This window comes from Macaca nemestrina, chromosome 9 (assembly GCF_043159975.1).
Source record: "Macaca nemestrina isolate mMacNem1 chromosome 9, mMacNem.hap1, whole genome shotgun sequence".
In the NCBI taxonomy this organism is placed as follows: Eukaryota; Metazoa; Chordata; class Mammalia; order Primates; family Cercopithecidae; genus Macaca; species Macaca nemestrina.
In genome coordinates, this window is record NC_092133.1 from 459,450 (window position 1) to 471,633 (window position 12,184).

The 12,184-nt window shown below is 61.8% G+C and overlaps 1 protein-coding gene and 1 long non-coding RNA gene across 2 annotated transcripts; one reads left to right on the forward strand and one right to left on the reverse strand.

The window, feature by feature from the left end:
* Positions 1-1,799: 1,799 nt before the first annotated feature.
* LOC139356028 (uncharacterized) lies at positions 1,800-3,518 on the forward strand. The gene is made up of 2 exons (XR_011607398.1): positions 1,800-2,118; positions 2,967-3,518. It is a non-coding gene; the product is annotated as an uncharacterized lncRNA (long non-coding RNA).
* A 3,465-nt stretch (positions 3,519-6,983) lies between these two features.
* On the reverse strand, positions 6,984-11,052 carry LOC105471151 (VENT homeobox). The gene is made up of 3 exons (XM_011723505.2): positions 10,752-11,052; positions 9,032-9,192; positions 6,984-8,950 (listed from the first exon to the last, which is right to left on the reverse strand). The coding sequence occupies exons 1-3, from the start codon at positions 10,990-10,992 to the stop codon at positions 8,570-8,572; spliced, it is 783 nt and encodes a 260-aa protein (XP_011721807.2). The 5' UTR covers positions 10,993-11,052; the 3' UTR covers positions 6,984-8,569.
* Between the last annotated feature and the right edge of the window lie 1,132 nt (positions 11,053-12,184).

The following is a 12,184-nucleotide window of genomic DNA, read 5'->3' on the forward strand; positions in this document are numbered from 1 at the left end:
AAGGCAGCCCTCAGCCTGCCAGCAGGTGGATGGAGCCCAGCAGCCCCCCCGGTGCCCACTCTGGGCCTCGTTGTGGGAGCCCAGCCCTGAGCAGGGCCTGTCCCCAGCCCCGTGCCCCCACCAGGAGGGCTTGTGACCGACTGCTGTGCTCACTCGCACCCCTCGGTGGCCATCGCTGGTCGTGAGAATCACCATGTGCCTGCAGGTCAACAGTTTGCACAAGGTGGGGGCAGAGGCTACTCCCGCGGGGGGGCTGCAGAGCGGTCTGGCAGGCAGCTGGGTCACCATCCATCGTCCATCGTCCCCCTGGTCCCTATGGCTCCTCCTGCCCAGCAGGGCCCACGTGTCCTTCCCCAGACGGGGGTCTTGGCCACCTCAGGGGCCATCAGGAGGGCGCTGGACAGTCTTGCAGCCCCACCTGGCCCCTGTGCCCCCCTATGCCCCTACCCCACCGCGGGCTCTGGCTTTGTCCACTCAGGTGACAGGAGATTCTCGCGCACAACAGCCAAGCCCTGCCGCACCTGGGGGTGTGTGGGCTCATTGTGTGCGTGTCTCGCTGTGTGTGTCTGTGTGTGTCTGTGTGTACATCTGTGCCTGCGTCTGTGTCTCTGTGTCTGCGTCTACGTGTGTGTGTGTCTATGTGTGTCTGTGTGTCTATGTGTGTCTGTGTGTCTACATGTCTGTGTGTCTATGTGTGTCTATCTGTGTGTGTCTACGTGTGTGTCTGTCTCTGTCTAGATGTCTGTGTGTCTATGTGTGTCTATGTGTGTCTACGTGTGTGTCTGTGTCTCTGTCTAGATGTCTGTGTGTCTATGTGTGTCTGTGTGTCTACGTGTGTGTATGTGTCTACATGTCTGTGTGTCTGTGTCTGTGTGTGTCTACGTGTGTCTGTGGGGGTCTCTGTGTGTCTCTGCCACATGTGGGTGCTGCGTGGGGTCAGTTCTGAGACTCTGGCCCTACAGATCACAGGGGCTGGAGCCAGGCGCCTACATGGGCCTGCCCAGCGACATTGAGTCTCCTCGAGGACATGGTCACTGCAGAGGCCTTCGAGGCCTCAGCCTTGCTCCTTCGCCAGCCTCCACTTGCCTACGTCCTGGGGAGAGGCCCCGTCCCCTGGCCTCCTGTGGGCAGCTCTGGGCCTCTTCCCGAGGCCTTGTGTCCTAGACACGGGGGCAGGCCCAGACCTGCGAGAGTTCTGCTGCCCGCCTGGGCCCCTCGGGGGGAGGCTCCCTGGCCCTTGGAGAGGGTGTCTGCTGGCCTGTGTGGTCTCTGTGTGGGCAGCTGTGGGTCTGGCCAGCTGTCCCTGAGGGGCCCTCTCTCTCCGACCCTGCACTCTTGCCCCCAAGGCTGCAGAGCCTGGCGCCTCTCCACGTGCTTGGGGGCTCTGTGGCCTGGGGAAGGCTCCGGGCCTCACTGTGTGGACCAGCGTCCGCCTGGTGCTGGGAATCCTCAGGGAGCCCCAGCTGTGGAGGCCGCCCCAGGCCAAGCAGGGCCACCTGCCCTGGGGTGGGGTCTGGTTCTTAGTGGCTGGGACAGTGTTGGGCGTGCTGGCCGGGGGTTCTGAGAGCCCTGTGAGCCAGGAGGCTGCGGTGTAGACTGCTTATTGCTGAGCCGGGCAGGCTCAGGAGGGAGAGGTGGCCCCTTCCCTGGACAAGCAATTCTTGCTCACGTGTGCTTTCCAGGCCCTTGACGCAAGCAGAGACGCATGGGGAGATAAGGGCTGGAGGAGGGCGTGTGGACAGGCTGGCCCCGTCCCAGCTCCCGGGCCAGCAGCCCCCGGCCCCCGGCCCTCGCCGCCCGCCCACCGGGCCCTGCCTCAGCACTCTTCCCACAGCAGGTCTTTGTGCCCCAATCTGGCAGGTGCGGGGGTGGGACGGGGTCCTTGGCGTGGAGCAGCCCTCTGGCTGCATGTGACAGTGGCGGCCAAGGTCTCCCCTGTGCATAAATGTGGACCTCGCTGGGCAGCAGCAGAACTCCAGGCTCAGAGAGTTCTCCACCGCTCCTCCGGCTCAGAGTTCTCCACTGCTCCTCCGGCTCAGAGAGTTCTCCACTGTTCCTCCCAGGCTCACGAGGCTCACAGGCTACCCAACGCCAGCGGCCCAGGAGGCTGGACCAGAGGTAAGATGAGGCCCAAGTCCTGCCTCTGGAAACTGGGCCCTGCCTTGGCTCTGCCCTCCTTGCTCCCACAGGATCTTGGTGCCCACCAGGCCTCGGTCCCGACTTCTCTCGCTGCCCGGCACGAGACCTTCCCCCAGGACAGCCATCTCCTGGTGCTGAAGAGCTGGCCCTTCGCAGAGCTGCCCGCAGAACCGCCCGCCGTTCCTTTTTCCTATGCATATACTTCTTTGAGGGTCTGGCCTAAAGAGGTATAGGGCATGGGAAAATGGGGCGGTCGGGTCCTCCCCAGTGGCACTTGCGTCTTGACTCGGGACTCCGCCTGCTTCCTCTCTCCTGGGCCGGGGGGCCCTGGGGCTTTGGTCCCCACGTCCTTGGGGCAGAAAGGGGCCAAATATTCCAGAACAAGGGAAGAGTGGATGTGAGCTTTTGTGTGGGTCCGGAAAGTGTCTGGAGAGGAAGTGGTCCAGGCCTCTGCAGCCCCCCGGGCTGGGACCCAGGCTGCAGAGAGCAGGGCTGGAGCTGGGAGGGCTGGAACCCAGGCTGCAGAGAGCAGGGCTGGAGCTGGGCGGGCTGGGACCCAGGCTGCAGAGAGCAGGGCTGGAGCTGGGCGGGCTGGGACCCAGGCTGCAGAGAGCAGGGCTGGAGCTGGGCGGGCTGGGACCCAGGCTGCAGAGAGCAGGGCTGGAGCTGGGCGGTGCCCCGTGGCCCGTCTGACCGGAGATGGGACAGGAGGCGGCGGGACTGGCCTGGCTCTGGCGCCGCCTGGTGGCCAGGGGAAGTGGGGCGGGTGCCCGGGATCTGGGCTCTGGCTGGATCCACAACTCATTCTATGGAAGTTTTCTTTGCAGAAGCTGCAGCGTGTGGGGCCCACTTGTTACACCAGCGGGAGGCGGAGGGCCCAGGCGCAGACGGCAGCGAGGCGTGGCGGAGGACGCGTGCACTCTGGGTCTGCACGCTTTTGCTGCTGCCTTTTTTTTTTTTGAGACAGTCTCGCTCTGTTGCCCAGGCTGGAGTGCAGTGGCGGGATCTCGGCTCACTGCAAGCTCCATCTTCCAGGTTTAAGCGACTTTCCTGCCTCAGCCTTCCAAGTGGCTGAGACTACAGGCACCTGCCACCATGCCTGGCTAAGTTTTGTATTTTTAGGAGAGATGGGGTTTCACCTTTTTAGGCTGGTCTTGAACTCCTGACCTCGTGATCCACCTGCCTTGGCCTCCCAAAGTACTGGGATTACAGGCATGAGCCACCGCGCCCGGCCAGCGTTTGCTTCTTAACACCTTTATTACTTTTGTAATCACGGGTATGAGTTGATTTTCTGGTCAGAAATGTCAGTAGAGCTAATTTCATTTACATGTGTGAGGTGTGGTAAAGTTTTGATAATAAATGCAAATTTTGATAAAGAGGCTCTGTCGTGCTGGTCTCCTCTCATTCGCGGTGGTCGGATGTCACATTAGTCAAGCGTGGACTTGGGGGAACTTAGTTAAAAATGTGTGAACCTAGGGGGATGAAATGGGTCCTGGGGCCTTGGTTGGGGGCCTGGGCTGGGCACCGGTCTGGGGCCACCCTCCTGATGACCAGGGTCGCTGGAACAAGTCCAGAGCCTGGGACCGGCTGGCAGTGTTGGGAGAGCCCAGAGGGACGGCTTGTGAGGGTGCGGGACACTGGTCTGCCCTGGGTGGGGGTCCTGTGGCTTCCCAGCCTCCACAATGGCCAGGGTGGGACTGTGGTCTTGACTTCCCGCTGATGAAAAATGGACAGGGGGTCCCTCATCACGCTGGTTTAAAGAATGACTGTCAGCTGCTGTCTTAAAAGGAGGTCTGAATGGGAGGCCGAGAGACCCCACCCTTCAGCCAGAGTCCTCGCCAGCCGGCAGGGCCACGCCCAGGTCTTTGAAGGCCGCAGCCTTTGCTACCAATGAGCCCAGCAAACAGAGCAATGAGCCGGCTGAGCGGGAGGCCTCCAGGCGCCCTTATCGGGGTTGCCTCCCCCCGGCCGCGTCTCCTCTCCAAGCCTAGCACTAATCTCATCTGATAGTCACCTCCCACCTCCCTCACAGCCGGCAGCCTGGGTGTCCCAGGGGAAAGCTCGGGCAGCAGGCAGAGGGGTGGGTGCCTCCAGCTGGGACGGCTGCAGGTCACATGTGGAAGGGCAGCCACGCCCCCCACCCCGATGAGCTCAGCTGCTCCCCCCAGCCCCCTGGGGAACGGTGGAGGTTGACCCCGCTCAGGAGTCTCTTCCAGGCCTTTGAGTCACTCTCCACAGGACACCTTAACATAGGGTTTTAAATCTGCACAGACTAAAGCAGGTGTCACCTCACTGTGCTGTGTGGACACGCAGCAGCTACAGACGGCGTCAGCCGAATGGCGGATGCAGGCACGGCTGGATCCAGGGAGCCAAAGGCTCTGCCTCACTCTGTGCTCGTACCCTACTCGGCTCTGTTCCTCTGCTTCACTTTGCGCTCGCTTGTACCCTGCCTGGCTCTGTCCCCGCAGGGCTGTGCCATCAACAGCACCTGCTGGGCTGTGAGAGGAGACGCCCCTGCTCTCCAGCACGGTGGCCATTTCCCCAGAAGAGCTGTGGTTCCGAGTCCAAGCAGCCCCTCCCTGCAGTTTCCTGGATAGTCTCAGGTGCAGAATCTAAAAGAGAAGTGCACGAGCCCTGCGGACTCCCCGCGGAGAGGGCAGTGGATATTCTGCCATATTTATGTCATGCTGTGTTTTGAACCCTTTGAATGTCAGTTTCAGATGTGAGGCCCTGAGTGCTGCCACTGGAGACAGGGTTTCTCCACACCTGAGGACACGGACCACTCCCCAGCACTGTCCTGAGCCCTCGGAATCGTCCCCACCAGCTGTACGGGTCTGTGCTTTCCCACACTTCTTCATCACGGCTCATGCGTGCGTCTGCGGCTGTGTCGCCTCGGCCTCTGCACCAAGGGCACCCCACCCTCTCCCAGAGGCTTCTGCAGGAGCCCAGCTGAGTCCCCTGGGAGTCCCCGAGGGTTCCTGTCCACTGGAAGTTAGATGTGGAGGTTCCCAGAGATTCTTGGCAAGATTATTTCATAGCAACTGCCCCTCCTACCCAACCTGCGGGGAAGGAGCCGGCACAGCCCTTGGCCCCATGTGGCTGAACAGCTCAGAGGGAAAGGAGGGTGAGCAGGAGCCTGGCGGCATCCAGCAGCCCCCGGCCCATCGGCAGCCAGAGCTCGCCGGCGTCCACACCCGGGCCCACAGCCTCTCTGTCCTGACAGCCGCTCGGGTTACATACAGAGAGGACAAGGCAGTGACAAAGGGTGTCTGGGGCTTGGGAGAGACACATGACACACACACAGCACACACGTTCACTACATGACACACGCATAGCACACGTTCACTACACACCCACATTCTACACAAAACACGCACAGCACACACGTTCACTACACACGACACACACAGTACACATGTTCACTACACACCCACGTACACTGCACAAGTTCACCATACAACATGCACAGCACACACGACACACACGTAGTGCACATACACAACACACAGTAGACACGTTCACTACACATGCACACATGCTACATACGACACAGCACTCATTACACATGCAGAACACACACGATACACAGTAACACCACACGTGCATAGCTACACACGCATGCACAACACATATACACCCCACATCCAGAGCACCACACAATCCTCATACATGACACGCACGCACTCATACCATGCACATCACACGTGACACACCCACTCACACGCCATGTGCAGCACGTGACACACCCACTCACACCCCACGCACAGCACACATGACACACCCACTCACACGCCATGTGCAGCACGTGACACACCCACTCACACCCCACGCACAGCACACATGACACACCCACAGGTGACTCAGCTTCAGCAGGAATCACTGGGGAGCTTGGGAGGGGTGTCTAGACACAGCTGTTTTCTGATACATCTCGGCCACACCCCAGGACTTTCTGCCTCTCACTCAGAGCTGGACCCTGAGGGCCCCCGTCCTACCCCCCAAGCCCTGCCCTCCGGCTCGTCCGGCCACAGCCCTTGTGCCCAGCTCTGCTGAGACCTCCTCACAGAGGCTGCGTCTAACCGCCTTCCTCTGCCCGGGGCGTGTGGTGTCTCTGCCCCGCCGCCCTGCGGCCCCCGTCACGTCAGGACCCCCCATGCCTGTCAGATGTCCACCTGGGGATGTTGAGTGGGGTGGGGCCGAGAGCACCTGGGGCACTGGGCTTGTGGGGGCAGCTGGGGGCATCCAGGAGCAGAGGACTTGCCAAACTCGGGGCCTGACGTCCAGCGGTCAGTCAGAGGACCCCAGGGGAGAGGGGGAAATGGGCTTCAGGGATGCGAGGAAGGCCCTGTCATCTAGTGACGCAGCAGGTGGGTGGAGGAGGGCTTGGGGGCATCTTGGTCTTCAAGGTCCACTCAGATACCAGCAGCCCATGGGGCCTGGGCCAAGTCCCTGCAGCCCCGGATGGGGAACAGGGAGGGAAGTTTGGAAATCACTGGTGGCAGAGCCTTCCCTGGGCCTGAGGGCCTTGTGGACCCCCCGGAACTCAGGGTCTAGGCCCCTGCTGGGCACTTGGAACCCGCTCCACTCCTCAGCCTCCGGGACTTTGTCCTTTTCCAGAGCTCCTCATCTGCAGGATGGAGCCAGGGCCCTAAGAAGGTCCAGGTGTGGCTCTGAACAGGCCCAGCTCTGCCCCAATGGGCTGTCCCCCTTGTAGGGCCCAGTGTGCTGACAGGACGTCAAGACAACACCGGGCCAGGGCCCTTACTCACCTGGGGAGTTCAGGGCCAAGACTGTGTGATTTGCGGCCCGGGGCCACACGGGACCGGAGAGCAATCCCCAAGGGCGGCGAGGGGCACTTGTACTTTTATCACGGATGTGCCCCCATCCACATCCACAAATCAGTGCTGCCCAGGCCCCACCAGGAGCCCCTGTCCAGCCACTGCCCTCCGAGGGCCTCGCCCAGGCTTCCCTCACATGGTCACTCACCAGGACGGACGCACAGCAGCTGTTCTCCTCTTACCTGGTGTATTATAAAATCACATCCAGCTGTAAACACTTCCAACAAGGCAGAAGCGAGCAAGGGGAAAGTGGAACTCGCTGTGGATGCGGCCGCAGGACCACGCTTCTGCTCCCGTTGGGGTGCCCGGGTGGGTTTCACAGGTCGCAGTCCTGCAGGCTGAACCTGTCGCCTGGGCGCCCCGCACTGCCTGCCCCCCGGGCACTCTGAGGCGACGTGGACGGATGCTCACTTGTCTAAGTTTCCACACATGCAGTCAGGAGTCTGCACCAAGAATGGTCCATCGATGGGGGAGTTCTCCCCGGGAGGGGCTTCCCAGCCTCCCATTCTGGGCACTCCCAGACCTTCTGCAGGAAGTGCTGTCCTTGAGTCATTCTGTTTTGTCCCGAGGCTGCTGTGAGGAGGGGGCAGGTGAGCTGGTGCTGGAGGGCGGGGACCTGCGGGACAGCTTCAGTCCAGGCACAGCCGCAGGTCCCAGCTGCCCCACCTTCCCCGGCTGGAGAAGAGCCCCCAGCAGGCCGTGGGCAGTCCCGGCTCACGCACCGCCCAGAGCACACTGCAGGACCCCAGCATCCCCGCCTTCATTTTCACCTGTTCCCTCCTGCTTTCCGGCTTTGGAGTTCTTGTTAAGAGGGACTTGAACCACAAGGCTGTAAACACGACACCTGCATTCCCTTCCAATCCTTCCTGGTTTTCTTTTTTACACACAAAGCTTACCACCTTTACTGTTTCCAACTGGAAAACCAGTTTTTCCAACACTTTTTAAAAAACAAACGATCCTTTTATCGTACGCTGAAAGCCCTACCCATGACAAGCCCACTTCTGCATCTGACTCTGTTCGCTGACCCTTCGTTTCCTTCCTAAACCGACCCTTTCGGTAACTTTCAGTGAAGAGGTGGCTTTAATAAATATATTCTCAGGGCCGGGCGCGGTGGCTCACGCCTGTAATCCCAGCACTTTGGGAGGCCAAGGCGGGCGGATCACGAGGTCAGGAGTTCAAGACAAGCCTGGATAACATGGTGAAATCCCGTTTCTACTAAAAATAGAAAAAATTAGCTGGGCGTGGTGGCGTGCGTCTGTAATCCCAGCTACTCAGGAGGCTGAGGCTGGAGAATCGCTTGAACCCGGAAGGTGGAGGTTGCAGTGAGCCAAGATCACGCCACTGCACTCCAGCCTGGGCGACAGAGGGAGACTCTGTCTTAAAAAAAATATACACATACATATACATATACATATATAGAGAGAGAGATAGATATATACATACATATATATCTATTCTCCAGAAATCTCCAGAATCTTTGTGTGGTCAGGGTGAGAGGCGCCACCACGATGTGAACACAACAGCTGAGTCCTCCAGGTAGGAGCCAGGTGCAATCCGCAAGACCGTGAGCCTGGGAGAGAGTCAGAGGCGCCTCCTCAAAAGGCATCCCCTGTCTCCGGCAGAGCGCACAGGCCCCAGGGCCCCGTGGACAGGGCTGGTCCCGGTGCAGGCAGGCCACTTCCTGCGGTTGGGGGGTGGTGCGCCAGAGGTTGCCTGCAGCAGGAAGCCCCCGTAGAGGCCAGGGCCTCCTGTTCCACTTGGCAGAGACCCCAGAAGGAGCCCGGGGGCAGCATCAGAGCCTGGGGCCCAGGCAGGGGTGCCCAAGGGCACAGCAGCTGCAGGCCATTGGCAAGGCCAGAAGACGGTGAGTGGAAAGCTGGGGGCACGTGGAGAGACCCCAGGAAGGGGCTGCTCGGCGGGACTTCTTGCATTTGCCGTTTGTGTTTCATCCGGCGATTCTGAAACCAGGTTTTTATCTGCAGGAAAACCAAAATCAGAGCAGGGGTGAGACTAGGCCACCGGCCCACCCTTGCCCACCTCAGCCCGGCCCGCCTCACCTGGACCTCTGAGAGCTGCATCTCCCTGGCCAGCCTCTTCCGCTCAAGAGGGCTCAGGTACTGGTGGTGCTGGAAGACGCCCTCCAAGGTGTGGACCTGCTCCGTGGTGAAGGCTGTGCGGACACGGGGGCCCCGCAAGGTATTTGGCTCCTTACTCAACCCTGGCATAGAGGGTGAGAGCATTTGGCTGAGCCTGCCACCCCATGGGGCAAGCCCCACCCACAGGTAACAGGTGAAGACAGCCATGTTGGGGGCTAGGCAGGGCAGATCTTCTCACCTGACAGTGACCAGCAGCCCTGCCACAGCCTCCAGGTCATGTGCGTGCGGAAAGGGGCTGAGAGAGGTGACTCAGGGGAGGGAGAATGCTACCAGCAGCTTGGGCCTGCCCTCCGCTAGGCTGGCTCAGCTCACTCAGTTCAGCCCCATCCCACACTTCCCTTCCGAAGCCAGTTCCCAGGATGCCCTTTCTGCAGACTTCCAGGCAGGTAAGGTAGAGTCCATTACATGCAAAGGCCTGGGGACCCACCCAGGGAACTCGGTCCCTGTCCTGGGCTCCGGCTCCTCAGCCAGCAGAGCCCGGCTCAGTTAATCCCCAGGCCCACCTTGGTCAAGTCTGTTTTCTAATTTCTAAGTTAAGGAATGGGGGCTGGCACTAAACAACCCCACAAGGTGGTGTGTGGTCTGGGTCCCAGGAAGGAGGCCAACGTGGCGAAACGAGCTCAACATTTAACTCAAGTCTGACCCAAATGCTCACTGGAGTTTCTGCGGAAGGAAGCGTATTTTACAAAATCTGTCTTCACGTTAGCCTGAAAGCACATGGGAGACCCGAAAAGCAAACGCCTTGTGGCGGGGAGGGCTGTAGAACTGGGATCAGGAAGGGGGTTGGGGGACAGGAATGGTTGACTTTTTTGGGGTGGGGCAGGATAGCTAGCTGGGAAGAACATATTTAAATTTTCATTTCCCTGAAGTACAAAGTTACTCCATGAGGATCAGTCAAATTTTTAAAAATGAAAACTTATGTTAACCCCACTTTTGACCAAGTACTACCTTAAACCTACCAGCGGCAACGATGTCACAAAGACTAAAACACAAACGCGAGAACCTTTGTTCTCAGCAGACAACAGAGCATCTCGGGGCCACAGACCGAACTTCAGAGCTTCTGCAGGCACCGGGTCACCGCCGCCCTACAGCAAACCTGCAGGCTCTTTAAAAGACAGCTGTGCTCCAGGTGGCCTGGAAGGGGCTTGAGCCTAGATGCTGAGCAGGCACTGGCTTTGCTGGGGGCAGAGGGGGCTTGGCAAATCGTCGGACCCCTGGAACTGGGTCCCGATGGTTGCGGGGCTGGAACACCAGGGGCACAGGTGCCCACGCCCGCGCTGTGTTTCAGTGAGCGCCCGGAATCAGGGCAGAGAGGTGCGGACAGGGACCCCTTGGACGGTCCCTCGGCACCAGGCCGCGGTGGGACACAGCTGAGGAACGGGGTGCCAAGGGAGGCAGAGGAGCCCACCGAGGGCTCAAGGAGAGAAAATCCCCGTCAAGGCTTTGGTTTCGAGGGAAGCTGCGCTCCAGTGAGGCGCAGGCAAGGCCTCCGCCGGCCCTCATGGACACGTCCCCGGCCCTGACCTCGTCCGCCCCGTACCGCGGGGAGTTCAGCCGCCGGGCTCCTGGCCTCTCCCCCACTCCCATCTCCACCTGGGAAGGACCCCCGGCCTGGACCTACCAGCCACGGTCCTCTCCGGCGCAGGCAGATCTGAGGACGTGGCGGCCTCCTTGATGCTGATGGCCTGAGGGGGCTCCCGGGCGCCGGATATCTGGCCCGGGCCAGGGAGGCTCCCCGGGGAGACGTCGGCAGGCCTGGGCGAGGGGGTCAACCCTGAGCAGCTGCTCTGGGAGAGCCAGTCCACAGAGCCAAAGCTGGAGGGCTGCTGCTGGCCACGAGGTGGGGAGGAGGAGAGGCGCATGGCGGCCAGGTGGGCCGGAGGGAAGGCCGGGCGGGGCTGGCCAGGCGCAGGATCCACCTCCGGCCTCGCCGGGCGGCGGCGTTTATAAGCCCGGGAGGAGGGGCGGGAGCCCGGTTTGCATACACGGCTAACGCCCGGATAAGCAGCGCCTAATTGCCTTCGTTTCAGAGACACAAAGGAGACCGTTCACACCTCCCCGGCTCCTCGGTGTCTGGGGCAGGGGCGGGGCTGCGGGCCCTGGTTAATGGAGAGGGGACGGTTCGGCATCGGTCACCTCCTTTCATCTCTCCCAACCCCCACCCCGCGGGCCGAGGCTGCTGGAAGGTAGGAGGGTCCCGCTCCCACTCGGGCCTGCCCTGGGCGGTGCCGGGCGACCTCTCCTCTCCAGGGGGACGCTGGCGCCTGTGCCCAGCCCGGACACCCGAGGGCGAGCAGGCTTCAGGCTGGGAGAGTCAGGGCGGACTCAGCCGGTGCCCGCGTGCGCTGCGTCCAGGCTGTGCGGTCGCGCAGGAACCGAGAGACGCTTTCCGGGAAAGACGCGGAGGGCTCGGGGAGCGGCGCGCGGGGACGGCAATGTCGGGAGGGGCCTCTCGGGGCACTCGTCCGCTTCCAGCCCTACTCCGGCTCCTCTGGGGGACTCACTCCCGGGGCCATCGCAGCAGCCTCCGCATGCGGGCGCGGGCGGCTCCCTGACCCCATCCGGAGCTGGAAGGGCCGGAGCCACTGCCTCGCGCGGCGGGGTAGACACTCCGCTTCGGCTGCGGGACTGGCGCGTCCCCGCCAAGCCGGGCTGTCCCCACTGTGGCCAGGGCGGGGGCAGAGCCGCCGGGGACTGTGGAGCCCAAACCTCACGGGGACGCCCTGAGCACGGGCTCCCGGGACGGTCATCGCGACGCGCGGCCGCTGCTCCCACGAACCTCAGTCCCGAGTTGTTTGCGTCTCCGCGTCCTGGGCGTCCCCGGGTCGCCTGCGCCGTCGGGGTGGGGCGCGGGGACCGAAGTGGCTTGGTGGGAGGCAGCCACGCCGCGAGCGTTCCCTCCGGCCTCGGACCAGCTTCCCGCGCGCCGGGACACACGGACTCGCGTTGCGCCCACGCCCAGGGTAGGACGGTGTCTTCCGCGCACTGGCTTGGGGTCCGCACTGCGTCTCCGGCGGCCGGGGTTAGGCGCGGGCGCAGGTCCGAAGCCATGCG

Excerpts from the sequence above, each read along its gene's own strand:
- LOC105471151 (XM_011723505.2), bottom strand. The coding sequence starts at position 10,992 with ATGCGCCTCTCCTCCTCCCCACCTCGTGGCCAGCAGCAGCCCTCCAGC. Across the intron at positions 9,193-10,751 it reads GCCGGAGAGGACCGTGGCTG|GGTTGAGTAAGGAGCCAAAT; the intron begins GTAGGTCCAGGC and ends CCTCTATGCCAG. Across the intron at positions 8,951-9,031 it reads TGCAGCTCTCAGAGGTCCAG|ATAAAAACCTGGTTTCAGAA; the intron begins GTGAGGCGGGCC and ends GTTTTCCTGCAG.